General features: G+C 38.7%; 1 protein-coding gene across 3 annotated transcripts in view; it reads right to left on the bottom strand.

The window, feature by feature from the left end:
• LOC145484742 (uncharacterized) overlaps positions 1-26,463 on the bottom strand; it is a 179,923-nt gene that overhangs the window by 73,897 nt on the left and 79,563 nt on the right. Inside the window, exons 1-9 of one of the 3 annotated variants that reach the window (XM_081463376.1) lie at positions 14,354-20,341; positions 11,304-11,398; positions 10,783-10,815; positions 9,985-10,017; positions 9,570-9,602; positions 9,316-9,378; positions 9,041-9,187; positions 6,791-7,060; positions 2,398-6,672 (exon numbers count right to left, since the gene is read on the bottom strand). In XM_081463376.1, the coding sequence (XP_081319502.1) occupies positions 6,502-6,672; positions 6,791-7,060; positions 9,041-9,187; positions 9,316-9,378; positions 9,570-9,602; positions 9,985-10,017; positions 10,783-10,815; positions 11,304-11,398; positions 14,354-14,795 (1,287 nt within the window). In that variant the 5' untranslated portion in view covers positions 14,796-20,341 and the 3' untranslated portion in view covers positions 2,398-6,501. Of the gene's footprint in view, positions 1-2,397; positions 6,673-6,790; positions 7,061-9,040; positions 9,188-9,315; positions 9,379-9,569; positions 9,603-9,984; positions 10,018-10,782; positions 10,816-11,303; positions 11,399-14,353; positions 20,342-26,463 lie in introns of those variants that run through there. The other 2 variants (XM_081463377.1, XM_081463375.1) reach the window with 2 other exon arrangements.

Here is a 26,463-nt window from a genome sequence, read left to right on the forward strand (position 1 = left end):
TGAGAGGGAAGGGTGGGGGGGGGGGGAGAGGGGGGGCGGAGAGTGGGGGTGGCGTGCATTGTATTAAAAAGAGAAAGAAAAACGATATACAGTATCAGGCTCTTGATCAGGTGTTCATCAATGAGGCCTTATTACGGGTTTTCAGGGTACTGGATATTTGGGTAAAAGATTGACAGGAAACACGAAATTTAGGAGAAAAATTAATGGGGGAGAGAATGTTCAGATCAGACTTGGAGACGGGAGACTTCCGCTGTCCGAAATGCCATTAAATTTTGCGAAAGGCGGCAACAGACTGACAAAGAATGCGCAGGATGTAATGGTAAGCGGCGTTTTATTGAAACTCCTTATATTTTCTAAGCCGTTTCACTTTTGCATCAGAAAAGGAAATGCTCAGAAAATTACTGAAGGGCAGTTAAGGAAGGTGCCTCCTTTTTTGTGGCACACGGTCTGTGCATGTATGTAAGGCATGATTTAAACGCCAGGCGCGCGCTTGGTTTTAAATAATCAACTACGCTACCAAGCGTGCCGAAACAAATATCGCAATAAAATACGAACCTGTACTAAAACCAGGATTACCAGAAAAGCAGCATATCGCCAAGCACTAACTGTTAAGGGCTTTCAGCTGAAAAACTAGCTGTTAACGTACCCGTCAAAGAAATCATATCCAACTGCAGATGGCGTATGCGCGCGCTAAACATGTGCGAGAGACGTTAATGTTTGACTTCCTAGGGAGGTAACAGGAAAAAAATGTAACAGGCAACCGACAAAGTTTTCGAAAGGGTGAAACAACTCATTTAATGTTTGAAAACGTGTGATTACCGCTACATTTTATGTTATGAAATGGAAGTGGCAAGCCTATTCAACACGTGAATAAATTTTGACTGTGAGGAAAAGCTATGTAGACTGTATTTTGGCTAAGCCAGAAGAGAGCTGTCCAGGGACACTAAAAGGGCTGTTGCGACGATTTTGCTATTAAAAACATACCAAGAGTTGTTTTTTATGTTACCATTTACCATGTACTTTAAGATGTTTATTAATGTGTTTAGCTTTGTGCATGTAAAGGCGAACTCTAGGAAAATCTGTGAAGAAATATCTTTTCCTTTTTTTCTGAAAAATGTTAACGTCAGCAGTTTTCTTGGAGATTCAAGGCTAATTATCTCGGAAAAATTGATGGCTATCCCCACTTTTATTTGTGGATTCCAATACCCTAGCTAAGATCTACTTTTTCCAAGCTTTCCTAATCTGGCGGAAAACACTTTTGTATTTAGTAGACACCGTTCTTTATGATCCTGGGACACCCTTCAGCCGCTAAAGTCGTTCAGTTCTGTGATGGAGCACAGCTGCATGTCTGCACAAGACTAGTCTTCAATTCTATGTAGGGCGCTTTACGCGATCTTGGGATGTTGCAAACATCTAGATCAAAATACTCGCATATTAAGCGAAACATGTTGACGCTTAGCTTTTTAAAACCATTATAGATGGCTTAGATACGTCTAAGGCACACAAGTTGAACGAGTCATAAGCAATTGGATGAGTTCACTGACACTTGTAAAGAATATCTGCAGCTTGATTCTTAGCGGGCTGTTGTGTCATCGTGGAGGACCTCCTCCTGTCTGTTTCTGAGCTTCGCGGCCATTCTGGAGAAGAAGGATTGAACGTGGCGAGAAGTCAGGAACTCATCTAACGTGAACCGCCTAATTCTGTCCTCATCTTTTGCGTACCTCATCTTTTGTGATAGACTAATAGCTTCGACTTTATGGCCGTCTCCTGACCTAAGAAAACTTTTCTTCAAAGTAGTTTTTTTGTTTTTCATTGAAACGAGTGGCCTTTTTCGTCACCTTCAGGACCCAGCCTTCAGGTTTAATTTCTTTAGCAGGGACTGGAAGTGCAGAAGTTGCTAGGACCGGGTGAATACCGCGATTGTCGCTATATCATATTTTGGCCTTGTCAAACAGGTTTTCTCTTTCAGGAACAAGTCAACATGAACCGTACTGTAAATGGTTCTTCAGTAATTATCTTAACATTTCCTTGTATTATGCAAAAGTGGAACGGCAATTAGAAATATAGGAGTTTCAATAAAATGCCGCTTACCATTACTTCCTGCGCACTGCTTGCCAGTCTGTTGCCTTTCGCAACAGCGAAAGACACAAGTATAATGCTGAACAACAAAACAAGTAAGAGGATTTTTATTGGAATTCTATCCCCATTTTATTTGTTGTCCTATTAATTTTTGGCCTAATTATCTTGTATCCTGTTAATTGCAGCTTAACGATTTCCTACTCAATTAATGTCCCGTTTTTTCTGATCTAAACATGCTCTCCCCCATTAATGGTTCCCCTAAATTTCGTGATTCCTGTCAATTTTTTACCCTAATATCCAGTATCCTGAAAACCCCTACCTAATAAGGCCTCATTGATGAATGGTAACCAGGGGCAGGAGAGAACACTTTGCGGCGCCTGGCACTTTTTTCTTTTTTTGTTGTTTTGATTCCGGCTCGGAATAAAGGTTTTCCTCTGTGGAATGCCCCTTATTCATCTTCTAATGATAAGAAACTAAGCGATTGGTATTTCTTTTCTCCTATGTGAGACAGTAATTTTATTCCAACTAGAGAAGAGATAGTTTGTTCGTCACACATGTTCCGTCATGTGATATTCTTTGTTGACCTTCAGTTCTATTGTTTAGTGGACATGCACCAACGTCTGCATCCTTTGACTGATCGCGTGGAGACATCCATCAAAGGCGTCGAGTATTTGAAAGATATATTTGATCTGAAACAGAAACATTATTGACTTGCCCACACACACTCTGTAATGTCAGTTCAGTTGACTGATTTGGGAAAACTTGTATAATCTCAAAGCTTTGACCTGGCTAAGGATAATTTATGGACCAGACTAGTAGACTCTTGACCCATTGGACTGCTGGACTGTTTTTGGACGGTTTTTCTGTTTTTCCGGATTACTGTTACAAGTGGTTTGTTTTAAATCAAGGCACCACATTGTTCTGAGTAGTACTTTTCAAGGCATGCTGTAGCTGTGTTTTGTTTTGTGGGTTAAAGACACCATCTCTTCAAATTTTCATTACGCCGTTCTCAAGACACCACCTACATGTATCACTCACACACCCAAGGAACTTTGAGAAAACCTTTCGGTAATCGATTTTGCTAATGAATTCATAAACGATGCCGACTCCAGTCAAAACACTCCAGGCTGTAATGGATGTCAGTCGCTGAGAGAAGAAATCCAGAAGAAACGAGCCTACAATAGCTAGATGAATTGAGGTCAGTCCTGATTTGGGGTACTTCCAACTGAGAAATTCGAAACTCCTGGTTTTTATTACTTGCACGCATCTTTATTACTCATCTTACCACTTCCAGACACGACATCAGCGAAAGATCTCTTGTCTATTCTCAAGCACAAACCATTTAATCTGTTGAACTCTTTTCAAAACGTTCACTTGCACACGTTCGCGTCAGTTTACAAGAGAAACATGAACCTCCAGCTTTAAAACATATTTTATGGTGCGACAGAAGCGGGAAGACTCTTGTTTGAAGTACGAGTCTATTTTTTAAAGGATGGTCGGGAGAGGAGCTGGGAAATATATTCCTTCCTTTATATCACCAAAATTCCTCTTTACATCGCTCCGTATATTTTTCTGTATTTTTATTTTCTATTGGGCTTTGGCGTGGTCTAATTTTATCTCTTCTGGTTGTACTTTTTCTGGCCACCATTATACCACTTCAAGGCTTTTAAACATTGAAAAGGATTAACAAATGTCCTAGTAAAGGGAACGTGATAAAATGCACCTTTACTCACCTAGAACGTAGATGACCCCAAGAAAGACTGACATTGAGAAAAAATCAACACTGGTTGCCGATTGTATTTCAATAGTACCATTTGAAAAAGTTGTTATTCAGTTGCAATTTTTATGCTTTGAAAAAAATATCCTAACCATCTAACCTGTCAAACTTTGAGATTATATTTTATTGTAGAATAATCACGATAGCAATTTTATGCTAACCAGAGGACCAGTAGAACAAGCGCTACAAATCGATTTCGGCAAGGCTTCCGTTCGTCGCTCAAATAACCATACATGTACATCGTCTTGGCAAAATTATGTGTGCCTATACTAAAAGTTCAAATTTTACACGCATATCCAACCAGACAGATAATTCTTCTGATGGATCGTGACTAAAACACCACACGAGTACATATGAGTAACATACGAGTACAAACGATTAACTGATACGAGTACATACGAGTACATACGAGTACATACGAGTACATACGAGTACATACGAGTACATACGAGTACATACGAGTACATACGAGTACATACGAGTACATACGAGTACATACGAGTACATACGAGTAACATACGAGTACATACAGACAAATACGGTAATATAAAGGTTATATATGAATATACTGGTTACATACGAAAGCATAGGAGCAACAAACGATGGCAGGAGGGTAATAAACATGAAATGTACCATCTTAATCTACATCATGATTTTGTTATTGTATAGTCAATAAAGTTCATAAGTTTTTCTTTTTTAAATCATGAGACAGGTTTTCATAGCGTTAGGTTTTGTGGCAGTTCTCGAGTACATCTGGTTACAGTTACCCGCCTAACGAATTTATAGGTTGTTGTTCAATTATCAATATACATTGATTAATGCTTTGAGAAGTGGAAAACTCATTTCAAAGTAATGTTGTTGTTTCCAGGCTTTATTTAACCGTTTTCTGACTTGCACTATGGAAAGGTATGTTATTGTACATAACCAATAAATCTGGGTTAAAATATATATGGATTTTTAATATACTTATGTTCAGTGAATAACCAAAATTTGCAAATTTGAAAAAAAGTTAGACTGTTTTAACCCTTACCTGAGGAAAGGGAGAAGGGTTCAATTCATTGGATGAAAAGATACCCCCCCCCCCCTCCCCCACCCTCCGTAACAGCACGCCACACACACACACCCCGAAGCTTTTACTATGCTATTACTAATAATTCTATGAGATACTTACACGCCCTAAATCTTGTGTGCTATCATCGTAATCTACGTATATTTGACGCGCAACGTCGCATCATATCACATCAGCGCTCAGGTTTGTTTGTGCGTATGTGGCGCGCGTATGGAGCGCGTACGGAGAACGCATGTATGTGGCACAGGCACATGTGTGTGGTACGCCCGTGTGCGTGGCACTTGCGCGCTCGCGTGTGCGTGCAAGACATGACCTGCGCTCATGTAAGATGAAATGTAAAGAGAAAAATGGTGAATTTCATGTTTATTACCCTCCTGCCATCATATGTTGGTCCTAGGTATTCGTATGTAACCATCGTATTCGCATATAAACTGTGTATTACCGTATCACGGTTTGTATGTAGTCGTATGTTACCCGTATGTTACTCGTATGTACTCGTGTGGTGTCTTAGTCACGATCCTTCTGATGCCCTTTTTCACAAACGCAGGCAGATTTTTCGTTACAGTCTCGCTTTTCTTTTCATATTCTAACCAGTTCCACAAACTTAAGCACGAAATTGACCTTATTCTATTCGTAAGAACCAGTGGATGTGTAAATGTTGTAATGTGTTTAGTGGAGGTTATAACTAGACTACGAGTAGTCCCTCTTTCGCTTAGTCCGTCGTGCGTGACGCGAAAGAAATTCGCGAGAAAAAAATGGCCGCGCGAAATCCTGGGGGCTAGGAGCGCGCGTGCTCCTCGCCTCCAGGATTTCGCGCGGCCATTCTCGCCATTTCTCGCGGTCTTCTTTCGCGTCTCGCACGACGGACTAGGCGAAAGAGGGACTACTCGTAGTCTAGGTTATAACTGACTCAATCAATCTGTATATGCATTATGTGCAATAACAACAGTTACATGCACACTAGTATTTAGTTAAACTACTTAACTTGCCCTCCCTGAACTTTTTCCTTACTTTGGTTATGGGATATTTATATTTTTAAAGATAGTGCATGGACGTGCCCTTTCATTGGTCGATAGGTATAATTTATCACGGTCCGCTATAGTCCCCTAACTGCGTTACCCATATGGATTTCTTTGAACAGGCATTTGTTATTCCTGTAGGGAATATTTTCAAATGTAAATGATATGATACTGTTTTTGATGATGTTTACAGGTAACCAGCTTCCAGTTCAAGGTTGCGTCAGTCCAATCCTGAAGGTTCCAAAATAGCCTAATGTGTGCGTTTTATGCACTCCTTACGAATGTTCTCAAACATTAATACGGTGTATAGTGATGACACTATATATAACAACGACGAAAGGTATTTTGATGAAACGGTTACACCCACTAATGACTGCCATTTCTGTGTAAATAGTTTTGAAAAATGTGCGTATATGTAACCGGCTCATCACTGTACAAATAAGGTGCCACAGTCGTAATGCTGTTCAGTTGTTAGTGTCACGATAAATTCTGAAACCCACGTTTCCTCTTTAATTGATGCTAATGTTAAAGTTGACAACGGGTGAGCCCCCCTTGTTTTAAGTTGGACACTCCCAGTAGTGAATGTAACAATACATCTGGGAGTCCCCACTAGTCAGAGTACCCTTGCATGTACACTCGTATTTTCTTTTTCCACCAGATATGCTGCTCGAAAGTGTCACAAATTTTGCGTCGTTCGAGTCACAGTTAACACCAAGAAGCTTCTTACCCTGCAACATATAAAATAGTCGATGAAGTTAATAACAAAGTAATTTATTTAACATATTACATAATTTCATGTTTCATAGGGAAAAAGCCAGACTTTACTATAGTTAGTTTTAAACCTACATTTGATTCAGTTTTTTCGACGACCGCGGTAGCATATGTATCCGGGGTTTTGCCAGCGCTGGTTTCTTTTTCGTAAGAGCAAAGTGTGAGATTGCCAGAGCCAGGTGGTCCGGAAGGTCCAGGAGGGCCCTGGGTACCTGGTGATCCATTAGATCCAGGAAGACCCTGGGTACCATTGTATCCCGGTGGTCCAGGAGGGCCCTGTGTACCATTGTATCCTAGCGGTCCTTTGGGACCTGGAGTCTTGCTTATAATGCTTATGTTAGTTACCTAACGTAAAAAAAAAGAAAAGAAAAAAGAGAGAGTTGTTAATGATCCTAGAGTGAAAGATGGGTGACACGGTGGCCCATTATTTAGTTCGGTGAACTCCAGAACAATAGGTCCGGTTTCGAGCCCTTGCTAGGGCGTGTTGCGTTCTTCGGAAAGACACAGTTTTGCACAAAGTGCTTCTGCACACGTTAGGTGCATAAATGAATACCAGACAATTCAAAGCTTGCGGTAACCCTGAAGCGGACTTGCCTTCCAATCAGAGGGAAGTAGACTGAAATACTTCTAGTAGCTTAATGATAAGGAAACGGCGCCCAAGCTTCGGCGGTATGGGACGTCACTTTGCCCTGACGCAGACTTTACCCCTTACAAATCTTAGATATTGGCCTTATACTTCAATGTAACTGGGAAGTGTGAGGCCTAATAAGCTTAAGGACGTTCGCGCTAATTGTTTCTGCGCCTCCACGCCATGCATCGAGCGCGCGCTAAGTAATAAAACGAACAATTATAGAGCAGATGGCCATTGCTATAGCTTTGCCTGGATTTAACGATCATGGACGTTCGGTGACCCCTATTTTTCTTTTGATTAATCATTTTCACTACCGATTTTCCACGTTTAACGAAAAAATGAAGAAAATCTATCGATTAGAAGTTTGAATTTCTTGCAAAATGCACAATCGAATTCCGCTCTTTCAGCTCTTCGTTTATCTCTGCGGCGGTTTAAAATGCCTCTTGAACGGTTCAACAGACCCACTTCTGCAAAATAGGGCTAAGATCGTTTGCCTCCGTTGACTCACCTTCGATATTTTTAACCATAAACCCCTGTAGACCATGCTGAATTACGTGCGCCAATTTTTCCAAATCAGGGTAATTTTCCATACGCTTTATCTCTGAAACGAAATCGGTGACTCGAATTTTTTTTGCATTTCTTGACGCAGGTATATTTTAAAACAATCTATCGACTGGAAAATTTTCGCGCGAAATTAACGTTCTTAAGCTCTTTCCCCACATAATTTAAATCATAACGGTCTAACACTTGGTTTCCCGACTCCCGAGGATAAATCGATACAGAATCCAAATTACTAGGGATCTTTAATGCCGTTATTTTTCTAGCGTCGGGTTGCTTTACTCCGTTCATGGCTAGCTGCTGCCATAGCGCACAAGACTCGCATGTTGATGTTGGTAACGATGGATAACTGTTTTTTTGGACTTGGCTTTCAACAAAAAAACCTGCTATACATGTAGTCCTTGGGGAGGTTAACACGCTCACCATTTTAGCCTTGACAATTCACATATTCCAGTGCAGTTGTCTACGGAAGGAAACTTTACCCATCACAGCAGATTTAGGTTTTATACGGTTTAAATGATACAGCTAGCCTGGAAACCACATCACCGTTCTAAACTTGTTGTAATCTTACCAAACACGACAAATTATTCTTGAGGACAGCGCAACACGAGATGTCCTTCGATAAAGCCGGCCAATATAAAAACCAAAGCCGAAGTCACTTCTGCATTGGAACCCCGTTAATCTAGTCACCAACAGGCCACAAAAGTCTAGCCGTATTAACGGGGTTCTTTAAATAAGAAAGTGACTGACTGAGCCTTTGTTCGGGCCAGAATAAAGTGGCCCTAATAACGAGGTGGCCGTATTGACAGGTTGGCCGTAAGACGAGGTTCCACTTTACTTCTCAATTCCGCTAGATCAAGGAAGGTGTCTTAAAGAACGTTAAACGCAGAGCAAGAGATTATGTGCAGAGATAACTGGGTTTTGATGAGATCTGTTGAGATATGTATGCCGCAGCTTGCCAGGAATGAATAATAAAAGTTAAGATTTAATTCATGCTCCACGCGCTTGTGGCTTTGAACATGCAACATGTTGACATTTTTAATGGTCCTGGATTACTTCGCTTTTAAACACTGGATATAATTACAGTAAGTTTTGATTGCTGTTGCGTTCTATGCCCTGTGCTCTCCCCCAATTACCTTTTGATCCAGCTGTAGAATGTTTCGTTCAACGTCAATCATTTGTGCACTAACACTTGCATTCAATGCCTGCCAAAGAGCTGATAAGTTGTCAATTCTTTTGGAAGAATTCTGTATCGCGAGCAAGACATTTGCAGTATTTAAGTCCTACAGAGAAAAAAAAAAACGTTAAAAACGTTAAAACTCAGTAGATCAGTACACTGTCTACCGATATGAGTGTACCATACAAGTCACATGTTTTCACTATGCAACAATATTTAGTTTTTAATATGTACCTGATTTTGAACTGAAGAGTTAGTGCTTCCTGCAGTCAAAACCTTTCTTTCAATCTCTTGAAGCTGTAAAATGATGGAACACAATCTCGTTTTTGATTCACCAAAAATGTCTTTATTTATGAGAATGACCTTGAAACAGAAGATTTGGTTCAATGCCTCACGTATCTCGCACTGCATGTGAACCAGTTAGGCATATTAGTATCACTGGCAATTAACAGTAACAAAGTACTTCATCAAACGAGCAGAATACTCACTTTGGTTTTCACGGTGTCCAGCTCCTTTGTAACCTACCATAAAGGAACAGACGTTCACCTTTTCCTTTCTTAAATAATTTTTCTATTTCTATTACTATTTGTCTCTGACCATTAGAAAATGGAAATAAGACACTAAGCTATAATTATGAATATAAAGAGAATACGTCAGGCTAATTATATTTACAGCATTAGTCTTTTGGGGTGTATAAAAAGCTAAGGCGTATGGGAAGTAACGAAGTGAGGCCCAGAAGGCCGAAACAGTACTGTCTGCAGTTAGAAGTGAAAATTGATATAACTTCGTGAACTATCAGGGGAAACTATCTCATGCTCAAAGGTTGAGCAGATTTGTTTTGTAAGTTATAAAGTTTGTCTAGGAGACAGCGAGGAGGTCAGTACGATGAAAAAAAAAACTTACGTCAGTTTTCACTTCATCCAGCTGTGCTGTGATCTGTCATGAGTAAACACAATCATCGTTAAAAATACGGTTTTATGTATTCTCTTACGGTTCATAGTTGCATTATATCCAGCACAATTTGCGTACTGAACTACAGTGGCAGAAAGCGACATGGAACGTGCAACTCATGGTTAATGAACTTAACCAACCGACGTTAAGGAATATGGTTTTATGTTTTCTCTTAATATATAGTTTTATTATATCCAGCGCAATTTGCGTTTTGAGCTACAGGTGCCATTTTCGAAAAACAAAAGGGAAATAAAACGTGCAAGCATGGTGAACGAACTTAATTCCCAATCCTCGCAGCTTTTCCTAATGGTTTACTCGATATTATATATATATAAGAAACGAATGTATATTTGTTATTGAACTAGGGTGAAGTCCTCGGAAATATTGGCCGAGTTCGAATTTTATGGACCAAGTCAAGTCAATTTCAAGTCAGTTTTATTTAACTCACAAAAATACGTCGAGAGAGTTTTTACGATTATTTGCAATTTAAACTACGCCTATAAGCCGTGCGTCGCAGTGGTATTCCTTAACCTTACAAAAAAAATTGATTTCGGCAAGATTGTTGGCCAAATATGAAGGAAAAACGATTTCTAGTAAACAACAAACTGATGTCTTTTGCGCGACGTTTTGAAAAGCAATACGCCGAACCTAATTCGCGAATGGTTGTATATATTGATATCAATTTGCTACACCTATGACATTTTGTCTGACATTAATAGCAACGTCGATAGGAATTTGTAGTAAACTCACTTCTGCTTTAAACGTTTCCAGTTGAGTGGCCACCTATCATAAAGAAAGAAGGCACAAAGAAACAAATTTCCAAATAGTTCCTTAGCAATGGCTTTGAACAGGGAAGCCACTATTGTTAGTTCAAACGAGATCCGGCTTTGCTGACTATTATAATCTTAAGGGAGGAAAATCTTTCCCGCGTGGCTTCCCAATCCACTTCACATTATTATATATTGTTACGGTGGTTGCAAAATTTTGCACTTGCTCGAGATACCGAGGTTACAGTACAAGTAGAAATGGACAGGAGCCCATGCTCATGGACTCCTGAAATGTGTGATTTCAAAAACTTGTCTGACTTATACCCTCGCTCCCATTTTTAGGGAATTCAGAAATCAGCACGGAACTGATTATTGAGTTCATACATGCTGTACGGTCAGGACGGGGGAGGATTGGGAAAGTAGGAAGTTAACCAAACAATAAACATGAAAGTTAGTTGAATGCACTAAGGTGCCAACCAACTATTGAAGTGCTGTATCGCTTACCGAATTTTCTTCAAGAGAAGATAAATTCTTTTTCATTTCTTGTACATTCTTCGAAAGTTCTGCATGCTGGGCCTTAGATACCGTGGGATCACCTCCTGTTGGTAAAGGAAACAAACGAATGAGGCCAAGCAGAGCATTGAATATAGGAAATGCGTCATATGCCCAACATAGATGTAATTTTTTTTTTCTTTTTTTTAACTAAGGTTGTATCTCAACCTGCCCATTCTTTTTTTTTTTTTTTTTTTTTGAGATATAAACACTAAATCAATTAATGATTTTTTTAAAAAAAAAACTTTTGTTGATAACGTGTTATGTCAGGAAAACAGTAAAAACGTGTTTCTCACTGATTGGGCATTTGCCAGTTTATTGTTGTGACAAAGAGTGGTAGTATTGATCAATGAAAGTTTAACAGTCCTCTTAGCAGTATTATCCGCCAAAAGCAAAATTTGAGTTAAAGAAAACGTAAGCAACATAAAAATATAACACAACCGTGGGGCAAGGACAAACTTGAAATTTTGTTAAATAAGCAGATTTTATAGATTGCCCATGGCTCACGAAAAGCAGGATAGTTCCCAATAACAAATAACGAATATTGTAGATACTGTGGTGCTGCACTATGTTGTATTTAGTTGTTAGAGACGAACATCAATTTAAATAACAAGTTAAGTTAAACAACTCTGGGACGCGGAATAGGTTTCTTCCACATAAGGCTCGCCGAAATTTTAACCCGTTGTGAGCGAGAGTAAACAAAGCAAAGCGCCTGGGAAATAAATATTGAGCCGCTAACAAGTTATGTGATGAAGATGATTTAGCGTCATCAAGTATTGCTAATATGTATACTTGTCGGAGCAGACCCGTAAGGAAATTTCCGAAAAGACGTCGCGTCTGATGGCAAATGAAAATTAACAACAGTTAATTGCCCAAGTTTGAATCAATCTGTTTTAGTTGCAGTTCAGAGCTACCTTTGAACCCGCCGAATAGCGAGATAAGACTAGACTAAATCACCCTTATCAGTTCAACCCCAGCAATAAAAATTCAGGCATGTGCAGTCTATATAAAGGACAGCTCTGACAGCAACTTCATCGAGATACGTACATTAGCTAATACTAGCTAATGGGTGCGGGGTCCTCAGTAATGGAACGACCGCTTCTGTTGGAAAAGACGGATAAGTGTCTACGATCATTCCACTTTACTTGATGTTAGTCGTTAACCACAGCATATCGACCTCCACCAGAGTAGATATTACCGTACTTACTTTTCTCCGGAAGGTTTTCCACATTTTTAAAACAGCATTCAGTCAAACTTAATGTTTTTGTTTGTTGTGGAAGCTACGTATGCGGTTGTTCAAGAATGTGGTTTATTGATATAAGATCGCAAAAAAGTGGCGCGAACAGACCGAATGAAAACCAGACAACATCTCACCTGTTAAAATGCTATATGATTCTAGCCCCTTGGCTAGAAATAACGCCATTTAGACTCAGCAAAACCATAATTAAATTCAGGAAAATTAACAATTCTATGAACAATTGTAAACAGTATTAGCGGCCCGTTTGCATGCAAACAGCCGGAATCATTAGTTAAGAAGCTTCCTGCCGTAATAAAGCAGTACTAAGACTTTTTCAATTTTATCAGACTTTATTTACCGTAAAATTTGACTTTTTATGCAGTTGCAACCAGCAAATTTCAGTTTTTTGGCACATTTCCGCTGACGGATCCCCAGATTTGCTCAGTCCAAGTACTTAATTAAGTACTTAATAAGCGTGGTATCAGAGACAACAATATTTATGATCAATAAAATATGTTGCCCACAGTAACATAAAATATGGTTTAATCTTAAAACGAGAACAATTTGCTGCAGGAACATTGTTTTTGAAGACCAAAAATAAAAGAGTCATGCATTGTCGTGGTACTCGAAGAATCTAAAAAAAGCAATTAGTGCTATTTGTTTACTCACGAGCAGAACGCTGAAGACTGCAAGTCCATTCGCCAAATAAACATAGCGTTATTTACCGTTGATAACCTTTGCTGAAAACTTTAAGTCCTCAAATAACAATTTTATCGGATGTTATAGACTCAACTAAAAAAAAAAAGTTCGTTCAAATGACTGAGAATGAAGTGATTTGAGTAGAATAGCTAGCAAACAAACCCGGCTAAGATGATCGAAATCTGAAACTTTTGCTTCCTTTGTTTAGTAGTCATAACAAAAATAGGATGACCAATTCTTCACTTTGGAATCTATTAAAATGCTATTATATTTTCATTTCCTCAAGAAAATATACAGCGCTTGTGTAAGGTTCAATGTAAATTCTTTGATGATCATGACTTGGACAAGTCAATAAAATTCGCGCGCACCTTCCTGATTGTTTATAGACGAAGCCTTCAGTCCATGTCTTGAATGTTATAATCGTCAAGCAGTAAATAGCAACTGCTTTGCAACTATTTCATTACGGACTGGTGATTTTGTTGCTAGTGTCCAAAAATTGGTGTCGGGTCGAAATTTAAAAACAAAGATACTCCGTACCAAATGCCCTCCAAGGTTGTCAATCATTTGATCTAGAGTTTTGAGGCCCATCAGACATCTGCGTTGGGGACCTGAGAAATTGGAGTAGTTTATAGTAAACATTGTGGACGACTCTGCAACGGGCTAAACAAACCATAGTCTATTGTGATTCTTATTTCGCTATCGTAAGTAAATAAGCGAAATGACGTTGTCCTTAATAAGTTTGATTTCAAAACAACGATAGGATTCAACACCATTTAGAGCAATTTTAAAAGCACTAGGTTTTCAACTAATACATTTATCCTTTAACAACATGAGTAAAAAAGACAATGCGAGGATTTTTTTCACTCACTTCAACATCCCTTCGTAGATACACGAAATGGCAGCAGTCGAAATGTTCAAAAGTAAATTTGAAATAAATTTGAAAGCTTATGCATTGGCATAATTTAGGGCTTCTCGGGAAAAAGAAGTTGGGAAGTTTCGTTTAGTAAATTTAATCTATAGCTTTCTTTTTGGAATAAAGTTATGCACAGGAAATAATTGGAAATACCTGTTTCTCCAGAGTAGGCGCAATTCAGAGGTGCAACTATGCCAAATAGCATCAACAAGGTCAGCAAAAGTGACGCTGCAGAAACGAAACACATAGCCAACAAAATCAGTCGATCACAACCATGATGTCGTCCAGACGAGTTAATTTCCTCAGGGTTGGACCACGCGTTGCGTTTTGAAAAATGACTTCTAGCGCTTAATTTCCCATTTTGATTCAGACCACTCGGTTCGGTGTGCACCTCCTCTTCGGGAATGCCATCAAGTCTTTCTTGACATTCCTTAGAGCCACGATAATCAATAGTGGAGGTCTCCTTGTCTTTATCATGATTAAAGTTGTCTGTGCTTTTTTCGTCGAGAGGTAAGGAGTCCGATAACTCAGTTTCAGCCTCCGTAGTGGAAGGGCGTAGTGGCCCTGGGGAAACACGGTTTTTTAAAAACGCCATTTTCTGCTCCTTCGAAGTCCTTTTCTTGGTGGAGTTGCCGGTGGCCGTGGAGAGATTAAATTCCTTTAGTGCTCAACTCTACAAACAGGGCATCTGGAGTGCCAAGGGTTTGAACGACCGATGAAAAACGTAAGGGAGCGTATCAAGTCATACGACAGAGTTTCCATGGAAACTTACTGACATGTGGTATCATCCTTTTCAAAGACTCATAAAATGTTGAAAATGTTTAGAGCAACAAAAATCAATTATTGTGCATGAACATTACAATGAAATACAGGGATAGTAGTAAGAAGGCTAAGGAAAAATAAGAAAAGACAGACTGAGATTAAGATTACGCGACGCTTACGTTTATTAAGTTCAGAGATTAAATTTTGTTCACAAAGAATGTGCAGGGCTTAAATTGATGCCTGTAAATGCTATAAAAAAAAAAAAACAAAACAAAACAAAAAAAAAAACAAAAACACAAAAAACTGTATCAAACGAGTTGAGGCAAAATTTATCCGCACTCGAAATGAAAAGCACGCTTAAAATAATTAAGTTTCAAATTCGATAGTTTGAAATGACCCTTGGCATGTAATTAATACATTTTTCCGTACAGCTATCTGACAGTATCAGTTACGTCTGTTTGTTGCAAGCGTAAGGAACTTTCTTCACAGTTCTTACTGGATAATATTGATAAACAATTCCCTCATATGATTTTTCTAGAAATTCGCCAAAACAAAGACAAGTACAGAGGCTTGTCGTTTTTGAACTGACCTGGCGCGATAACAAAGTGTATTTTGGCGAAGCGAACTCGGCGGATTTTCCCCGCCTCCAAAACGAAACGAATCAGCTTTTTCCTGCACATGTAGCTTACCACTATAACATTAACATCTCCCATCGAAGTTCAGTTCACGCACCTTGCAAAAAAGAGCAAAAGTTATAAACTACGCCTTTTTAGTTGGTACCGATCGAGGAAAATGGGATTTAGGCAATCTTTTTTGTCACTGATTTCATAGGCCACCGTGGACGGCTCGATAAATTCATTCGGTATAACAACAGAAGTATAAGAGTCATAGATGGGTTCAGGCAAGCTTATCAGCGATGAACAAAGATTCCTGTTGCGAATTTAGGGCGCATTTCTGAGATAACATCAGTATTTTATTACCCTAGGCCCGAAATGCAATGGCTGTCAATCCAAGGAGAAGATAAATAAATGTCTATTTATTTATTTATTTATTTATTTGTTTATTTATTTATTTATTGTGGTCGACACTTCATTTTCTGTTTGCTTAAATGAGTCCGTTGAGTATATCAGACCTTCTTGTCGGACAACATGGTGTTTGATTCGGGAGAAAGCTCGTTGCACGAGGGTAACGTTTTTCAGATTTTATTTTGATCGACATCTGGGAAGGAAAAAGCTGCGGACTCGTAAAGACGCCGATGCCGACGCTGAGCGGCTAACTCTTCTGATCAGCAGAACAAACCTCGTTAAAATCGCTTTAAATCTTCATAACCAAAAATAAGAGAAACAGGTGGAAGTATTTGGATTCACGTAACCAAAATTAGGAAAAACAGGTGCAAGTATTTGGGTTTCTTTTGTCTTAATATTATTTCTAACTACTATGAAGTGAAACTCTATAGTAAATACATTGTGATGTACTCATTATTCTGACTCACAATTTCAAGGCCTCGGACTGAGAGCCACGAATGAGTGAAATAGTCAAGGCCTGTTTTCTCTTTGTTAATGCAAGTAAATAGATATGTTTACCTACAAATAAAATGAGAAGGAGAGATCCCATATTCCATTTTCGTGGTTAATCAGTTGGACAAAGTCAACCACGGGACAAGTGGACTGTTCATAAACTGAAGCGGAAATTACTTTTTAAACCAGCTGCGTATGTTTCTTTTTTTTTAAAGTGGGGGTGCCTTGTCAACTGACCTGTGGTACTACTTCAGTTGGGTGGGGACGGAGTTTATCTCGGAGTTTCTATGAAGCCTTCGGTCCCCCCCTCCCCCTCCCCTTTGAACTCAATGAGCTAGCCCGTACTTGTTTGTCAAGCTCATATTTGCAATAATTTAGAAATCCATGGACAGATTCAATCAGTTGCCAAATTGTCCGAGATTACGAATTGTTCTTGCCCCGATCTTACAGAGCTTTAATCCAAGGAGGTCGTTTGAATTGTCATCAGTTTCTCGCTCGCCGTAACTCTCCTCATCGGCTCTCCCACTTAATCAAAATGCCGAAAAACAAGGGATTGTCGCTCTCCTTTGAGTATTTCGTCCTTGCAAAGAAAATTAAACAACAAAACAGTTAATTAGCACTTCATTTTTCATTGTCACTTAGTCACTTTTTGTCAGAAACTGACAGATTTTAAGTTATTTTCAAAAAGGCGAAACGTTCTAGAAAGGTTCTCAGCTCTTTAATAAAGCCTTAAATGTGTATTTTAAGATGATTAACACGTACACAGAGTGTAATCTTTCCATCACTTTATCTTTTGTAGACGTAGGTACGAGGCAAACTTATTCTTCGCGCATGAGGATTTTGAAAGTCCATCAGAAGTGAAGCTTGTGAAGGATGAACAAATAGTATATCTATTAGAAAACACTTCTCATTAAAGACAAATTGTGGGAGAAATTGAAACTTTTTACTCATTCCAATTTTTGCTCAAAGATCGGCTTTTCTTACATAGATTAATAAAATATATTTTAGTTTGATAACCCTTCCACTTATGGTGAGGAGATTCCTTGTAAATAATATCATAAGGTCGGTGGAACGATTAGTGGCGTAGAGCACGTAAATGAAGGATAAAACGGCATCTTCCTGAATATTTTAAAAGTCTCTCTAGTTTATTGAGTTCGCGAACTATAGAGAGAAGAGGAAAGAAGAAACCGATTAGAAAGAGCTCAAACCTCCGCTGCTCAATTGTTTAGGGCGAAGATCTTCAAAAGGCAAAGAGACTTTTTGGGCGACTTTTGAAATTATTTATTAAAGACACATCAGGCTATATAGCCTTTGGTTCACAGGTTCAAATTTATTAACTCGCTGCCACTCACATATTACATATTTGCGACTTGATGGCTTGTCAGTTCATAAAGCTTGTAAAATCCCATTCATTTGTCACGCTGAATAGACATCCAAATATCCTGAAGGCCTTGAACACGAACAGTTCGACTAACCTACATGTGGTCCGACTTGTAAACACTGTTTAAAAGCCAGTTAGGAATCGCACAAATCTTGAAAGACACTAAGGATTTAAATTTGGCTTAGACTACGAGTAGTCCCTCTTTCGTTTAGTCAGTCGTGCGTGACGCTTAAAAAAAAAAAAAAAAATGGCTGCGAAAAGCCCTGACTTCTCGTAGTTTAAATTTGGGTCATTTCTCATCCAGAGGAAATATAAAGTCGGCATGAATTTATCAAATACATTCCTTTCGTAACAAGTAATCCACTAAAATATCGCTGACGAGTTATCAAAAAAATCTTTGTCCTATGAACTTTGCCCAAGCTCCCAGGGAAATGTAGTCTTAATTGCTATTTTGACAAAGTGCAATTAAATAGCAATTAATTAGCTGTCGGCCTAGTGCGAAGGGTAAACAAAATCTTATTTTGCTTGTTTCGGATTCTCAAAAAAATTAAGTGAAACAGCTTTATACGATTTTATAAGGCTGCCCGAAAACGGTATATTTATCAAAACTGATAACTGAATTGTAGATAAAGGAGACCAAAATTAGTCTAATGGACGAAGCTTCCCGTTGCCATTATCGCCGAGCAATTTTACCTAAATTATTCTGGCAGTTGTCCGAGTTTCTCAACCATCCCAAAATAGAAATTTGCTCGGAATAAAATGGGAGCCAGACAAAAACATTCCTTCTCTTAAAGCTAACGAATGAAAAGCTACGCCTTCATCACGCAAATAAAGCTTTCAGCGTAAGCCGAAACTAAATACGCAATCATTTTCGACTCAGTTATCGGAAAGCGCAGATAATATTTATTTAGCTAAATACTACTGGTCCTTCACCACATCCTTTTGATGTGCATGTGCGGTGTGAGGGTACATTTGTGACATTTGTACCTCGTGGATCACCTACCCTGAACATCGTTTTACTCTACACGGCGTCTTTATTTCGCGTGCTACGCCTAGAGCTGAGCAGGAAATTGGATAGTCATTAATCATTTCCTTGTTATTGAGCCCTCAAAGGTCTCACTCTCTGTTTTACTTCTGTGAATGTCTCGTTTCCTCTCAGTAAATATAGTCACGTCACTTTTATCTTTGTCTAGTACGTTTAAAAATTGTAGAACAATTTTGTGGACAGAGCAAAGCTGTGACTAACGTTATTACATTGTTGTAGCCCGCGAACTATGGTGTGAGCACCGCAACGTACTTAAATGCTGTTAGTAACTCTTTGGTTTAGCCGCACTTTGAAATATTTTGCTTGCAGTTTAAGATTGACGTTATTGAGATATATTGATTAAATCTTATGTTTAGGGATCAGTTGAACGCTGGTGACAAATGACTGTAAATATTTGTTTTTGAACGTCCTTGTCTCTTTATTAAATTGTCTTTTTGAACGTGTTCGCAGATTCATTCTCAATAAATGAAGAATTTCACTATCATATGAATGCTTTATAAATTAAACCTTACGTAAAATCTTTATCGTCAGACCAAAAATGGTGTTACTGCGACGTATATATAACCTAATCAGTTCAGATTAAACAGCAACTTTGACACAGCCGCACAACGATCTGTGGTCCGAAAGTTGCCTCAGTATGCAATTGTCAATATTGATCCTCTTAGTCTAAAGCACGAAATACTACTGAGCTAAAATCATCTGATGTAAATGATTGCCATACCTTACCCGAATGCTTGAATAAGAGAAATTGGTATTGCGTGCAACAAGGCATCATGAGCCTGGTTTGCTTTACCTAGCTATCTACTCGAATCGTTTGATAACACTCTTTTTGGAGATTAAAGAGGATTTAAATGCTTGCAGTAAGATCTTAATTAATAGTTGAGTTGAATTAAGTAAGAGTAATAAGCTGGCCAATCGCTTCATGAAGGAGGCAAGGGAAATTTGGCTTGCATAACCTCTGCTGGTCGTACTGGTAATGTGTGGTCAAAGATGTCACTGTAGTGCCTAGTATCGTCACAGAAGTCTGTATAATTTGTTGTTTCGTGCATCAAGACATCACCCCTGGCTTATTGTGTTTAACCTGGGTTACCTTATTGACATTGTAACAATATTATAACGAACTATGCATGTGGATTACTGCGTCGTAAAAAGAGGATTAAAACTGCTTAGTTCAAATTAATCCCTGTAAGGTTTATGCCGACTGGATAAAGCAAAGGTGAATCTAGATCAATCTATATGGTTAGTCTTTTCTCCTAGAGGGTTTTAAGAGTGATGTTCTGGGAGTGTCGAGAATCGGAAGACAGTCACGAAAAATCGATTTTTCTTTTATTTCGCCAAAACATACCTTTGGGTGAACTTATTCAAGGAAAAATAGTTCAAAATTCCAACAATTTATTTTACGGCCAAAATTTAAGAAAGTTCGAAATTTGCATATAATGGCGGTTTTCGAGGCTTGAAATGTTCAGAATTTCACGCTTCTTTACGAAAACAGCGGGGGCGTAAAAACAATCCTATGAAAACAAAACTTGGCATATATATTATTTCATTCTTATGCTTTAAAATCGTGTAATAAGTTTCCTGAAGTTTTGTTTGTAGCTTTTTAACGAAGGGTATTTGTACAGACGTCATTTGTGTCTCTTGGCAAGGAACAAATAAAGGCCAACTTTGACTAGTATAAATGGCCTCTCGTATATATCATTTGGTCAAAATATCTACCTTATTACATGAAATTTTTGCAACACGTTTATTTCGTGATTTTGAGGTGCGCGTATTTCGCGACACTTAAATTCTGCGATTTTGCGATAGTTTTGTATTTTGAATCTCTTTAACTTCGCGTTTTGAGTGACACAAAGTTTATTTCCTTGGCAATGTTACTTCAACATGTCCTTGAATTTAGTAAAGTGACGTTATCAAAGGTACAATAACGTCAAAATTAGGGACTTTAAGCAAATCGCTACGGCTAGCGCTGATACGGCTGCCGGAAGTAAACTTCCCCCAAAATGAGACAGTGCGCATGCACGTCGGTTGCATCCAGCCGTAGCTGACTACGTGAGCTGGGATGTTTTGCCGTAGTGGCTACTACCTCGGGTTTATCTCGCTTCTCTGGCCCTTTTCAACGGACATCTCAGCATTTTAAGAATTCCATCGGATACTATATCCTTTAAAGTCAATTTAAGTCAAAGATTGTGTCAAGGTTACCTCTCATAAGCTTGTAAATCCGTATCCTGAATTTAGTTTTGGCAAAGGTGTTGGAATGGCGAAGTGAGTTACGTTAAATATTCGTGTTGAGCACGAGGTTGTTTTTCTTCGGTTAAGTTTGTTTTGAGGGTTTAGTGAAGATGTTTTATATCTGGATAACTATACGACGCTATTTTGCTTCTTTGAGTATTGATATATTTGTGTTCTTCACTCGATATTCTTTGAGATATTTGTCTCAGAAATTATATATTTTATCCTTCAAATTGTTATGGAACAAAGTGTCTGGCATTCGCTTTCGCTCAGAAATAATCTGTTCGTCCTAGGAAGGCGAATAACGGCCATCGTCCTTTGAGCGAAACCATTTGGCTGTGAGAAACTAAATAAAAGAGATTTTAAACTCCTTAGCCGATGTTTCTTTCATCTTTGAATTTCGCTTTACTCGCTAAACCGAGACGTACTCTCCCCAGACCTTTTCAGTCACGGCAGCCGTGGTAGCACCAGCCGTAGTGATTTGCTTAAACTCCCTACTAACAAAAACACAACGGCGGAATTATATGTCAACAGTAACATAATGTAAGTCACTTAATTTTTGCGCCATGTTATGTTCGCGACACTAATTGTTCGCGTCACTTTAGTTTCGCGATTTTTTTTAAATCGCGAAATTCGCGAAATTAACGTGTCGCGAAAATTTCATGTCATAGGGTACATTTTTGGAAACCTTGGTTATTGTTTTCTTCACCCGAAAAGTTATAGCTCTGGGAATTAAAATATTCTCCGTCAGTAAAATAAAATGTTACGGCATGTGAGCGAGTTCAATTTTATGCAAATCACAAGGTTATTCCTTGGAAGTCAACGGTTTAAAACAGGAAACAACGATTCACCGTTACTTACGTTCCTTCTGCTGCTATAGAAACGATTTTAACTTCCCAGTGTCCTCGTGAGCTGTTCTGTAAAATATTTCCAGTAACACAGCGAGCATAAACGGCCATAAAATTCGACAAGGTCGACAATGATATGAGACACTGAGTGTCACACACTGTCTTGGCTGTTTTCATCGTCTTGCTCAGTCGAGAGTCCTTTACAAATATGATAGTATATACGCTTCAAACCGTAGTAAATTAGTTTCTCATATCCATATGCCTAATGCCGACTCATGAGTAAATAAATCAGTCCCCGTACACTGAATAAACACCTCGAATGACCTCTGAGGTGGCTGTCGATAAAACCAGGAACATGGAACATTCCGGAACATCCCGGAACATTCCGGAACATCCCGGAACATCGAATAATTATCATCATTACGCGAAAAATATGTAAAATAAAATTTTAAAAATTTAAATCAAACAAAAATAAACGGGTATTAGCTCGGAAAATAGAAACAAAACAAAAACATGAAAAAAAAAAAAAAGGAAAAAAGAAAGAAAAATGAAAGTGACTGCAATGAATGAAGGCTAGCAACTAAGAAGAGTAATCCATTTCTTGCAGTCGCGTGACTGTCCTTTATTCCCAGATTTCGTTCTTCACAGAAAACTAAGGTGGTGGCGTTCGAACTCCTTAATCAGACCTAAAAGTATGGGTATACGAGTGTGATTTCTTTATTCAATTCATTACGTCAATACAAAGATATGCGTATACACGATTTCTCATGAAGAAATAGTTTCTCCATGAGATAGAAATAGAAACTCTTCGGCATCGAGTTTCTTGTCTAAACTAGTTCGGACTGCTCGACCTCTAATGACAGTGTAAAAAAATACAAACACAAAATTTAAAAACATTTGGCGACGCGCGCGCTGTCTTGCGGGGTCGCTGGCCAAAACTGTATTGTCTCTAGAAATATTTGTTACAAGTGTTGGCGATCTGAAATTGAATTCTAAGTGTCGCCAACAGTTCAAATGCATCTCCTGGAAAATGTTAATTAACTAAAAATACTTTTACCGCAAGCTATAATCTATTCATCGCTAGTTTAACTTTACGAGCAGATCGTTATCTGACATTCGATCAAACTTAGTTTTCTACCGAGCCACTCGGACACCACCAAAGTAAACCAGACATGCGAAAACCGCACGTGAACGCGCTGCTCTATAAATCTTTGATTACCACTAGTTTATTAATAATAACTTGCTTGTTACTCGGGCTTCCGGGGAGGCCGAGTCTGCACTAAGTGGGTCATAGTGCCAGGCGTTCCTAGTGGAGCGGCGCGAAAACTGGGGATGATAGATAGATAGATAGATAGATAGATAGATAGATAGATAACCGTGACTTTATTTCAACTCGGGTTGATGAGGCTGATTAGGCCTCTAGGAACATGAAGATGGAATAGGGACAAAACTATGAATACTGACTTAACAAGCAACTGTATGATGCTCAGACAAACACCTCAGATATTGAAGAAATCAGAGATCAAAAAAGGAGACGCAATGAATTACCTGGCATTCATCGTCAGAATCGTCCATGTTTGTGTTGAAAAACAGAGTGCTGAAAAGCGACGTGACGCAATTAGCGGGAAAGAAAAGGAGCCTGCACTCATTGTGGTCAGTCGAATGAATACCCAACGTTCCCTACCCCTCTGCTACCGACTCCCCTATCCCCAATAATATCTTTTCGTATTCCAAGCTGATACCAGTTTGTTTTTGTTTATTTTAGTTTTAAAAATTTAATTTTGCATATGTTTCGCATAATTATGATAATTATTCGATGTTCCGGGATGTTCCGGAATGTTCCGGAATGTTCCGGGATGTTCCATGTTCCTGGTTTTATTGACGGCCCTCTGAGGTTAGGAGGTCACCTGATATGTCATTATGTTACTTTTCCCCGCTTTCACATTACACACGTAACGCCGTATTGAACATCACGGCATTTAGTTGAATTATGGTATTCAAAATCTCTTTAAAGACATTTCAATTTAAAAAGAAGATTGAAAAAGCAATATTTTGACATAACTGTTAGCTTCTAAGATATCGTCCATAGATGCAGGATACCCTGATATAATTTCAACACTGGATTGATCTCTTTGATGTCGACCTGATTCATAGTTTTGCGCTTAGTAACAGTTGGCACACATTTAAACGTGCGCAAAGATAAATACTCAAAAATAAGAAACCGTTTATCTGCAGGAAAAGTTGGACCGCCGAAGATAATAATGTTTTAAATTCTGCATGTTATCTATTCAAGTAACGCAAGCTACCTGCTTTCAGTAACGCTTCGTGTCGCTTAGCAAAAGTGACAAACTTACTCTATGTAAACAAAGGCTTAGTTACATTTGTTTCATCCTTTTATTTTTCTAATCTGAAATTTCTGTTATATAGGCTTGAGATTTTCTTTTCAAATTTACCGTTCAATTTCCTATCCCGGCCATATTTGAAGACATTCCTTCTCATTTGATTGCTGGAAAACTTTACAATCACATATCTTAAGGGAGTTCAATATTTACCTGTGTCGTTGAAGGCGTCAAAAAAATGTCACTTTATTATTTACTTGTTGAAGTTGTACTCTTAATAGTTTTAAGATGCGCTTGTTAATACAAATCAAACATGTTCACTTCCTTATAAAGTTATTGCGATATCTGTCAAGAGCAGCATGACATTTTGTGTGAAAAATTAAACAAACATTCAATACATGATCCTCAGTTACAGCAGTACAGAGTTCATCCGTTTCAATGCTAATATGGCTTTTTTTAAAAGTATGTCCAGGTAGATTCTTTTACGGCGAACAGGCTTGAGTGGCACTTCTAATTCCCTTTTTCCTTTCCTACTTTCTCTTCTCCAATATATGCTTGTTCGCAGGCTAGTGCCTCTCAGTGGATCGTTTTCACGTGACGTCATCACTTTCTATAATCCAAAACGAAAGAGCCACCAAGGTTTTTGTCCTCATCAGGCACAAGAGGCGGTATATTTATATCTATTTACAATTTTACAGCTCAATAGCGTGCTTCGTTTGGAATCCAGAGCATTTTGAATTTCAGGGTTATGGAGGTGCGTGACACAAGGCTATGATCGAGTTTACCGAAAAATATATACTTATCCCATGATTTTGAGCCTTTTTAGAAGTTAAAGCAATAGGAAAAGTGCTTATGTAAATGCTTGTTTGATCAATACTGATAATCAATCGCCTAGATAGCCAAAGTAAGTTCCGGATGTTTACACTATCTTCCGGCCGCCTTATTGGTGTACCACGGAGGTACACCAATATCGCGTTTTCATACTGGGCTCTGTAAATATCGGCGAAACATTTCGACGAATATCTGAGGTTTGGGGAAACGCACAGGCCTAATACTTGGAGGAGTGGCTTATTTAGTTATCTTCTATAACATCATAATTTCATAGCTTTTTCCACTGGATGGTTTTCGATTTATTTTTTGATTGCGTGACAGTAAAAACGATGTATACAAATGCAGATTCCATTCTGCTTTCGGGAGTATTAGCCGTCACGCCTTTTGAAATTACTTTTCTTGGGAGTGGGTTGGGGGTGGATTAGCGCTACTTCTAAAACCTAATCATAACAGCAAAATTGAGCGTCATAAGTGACTGAAATGACTAAAACACAGAAACACAGGCTGTGCCGTTTTAGTTAGCAAAGGCTGGTGATATGCGAGCAGCGAGAGCAAAGCTTATTTTTTTCGCGTGAGATTCACGTTTTCAGCTCGTTCCTTTCGTGCCTCTAAATCACGCATTCCCTGCCAAGGGAATTACTTATCTCCACTTATAGTCCGTGTAACTGACGATGTCTGGAGATCTGACCCGAATAGTCGCTGCTTTAAAAACCACAGGCGGTGGTGCTATCCAATAAGATCGTTTGCCTCCTTTGACTCACATTCGATATTTTTAACTATAAACCCCTGTAGACCATGCTGAATTTTCAAAATCAGGTCGTTTTCTACACGTTTTATCTATGAAACGAAGTCGGTGACCCCCTTTTTTAATTAATTAATTAATTAATTAATTATTAATTTTTGCGTTTCTGACTCAAGTAACTCATTATCTGACTGCTATGAAAATTAAGAAAAAATCTATCTCCTGGAAAATTTTCGCGCAAACGTCCTTGAACATGGCGTTACGCGGGTAATGTGAAACCGGGGAAAAGTAACATAACGACATATCAGGTGACCTCCTGACCTCAGAGGTCATTCGAGTTGTTTATTTAGTGTACGGGGAGCGATTTACTTACGCATGAGTCAACATGAGGCATATGGATATGAGAAACTAATTTACTACGGTTTGAGGCGTATATTCTATCATATTTGTAAAGGACTCTCGACTGAGCAAGACGATGAAAACAGCCAAGACTCTGTGTGCTATTCAGTGTCTCATCTCAAATATAGACATTGTCGGCCTTGTCGAATTTTAGGACATTGGGAAGTTAA

This window comes from Orbicella franksi, chromosome 4 (assembly GCF_964199315.1).
Source record: "Orbicella franksi chromosome 4, jaOrbFran1.1, whole genome shotgun sequence".
NCBI classification, from domain to species: Eukaryota; Metazoa; Cnidaria; class Anthozoa; order Scleractinia; family Merulinidae; genus Orbicella; species Orbicella franksi.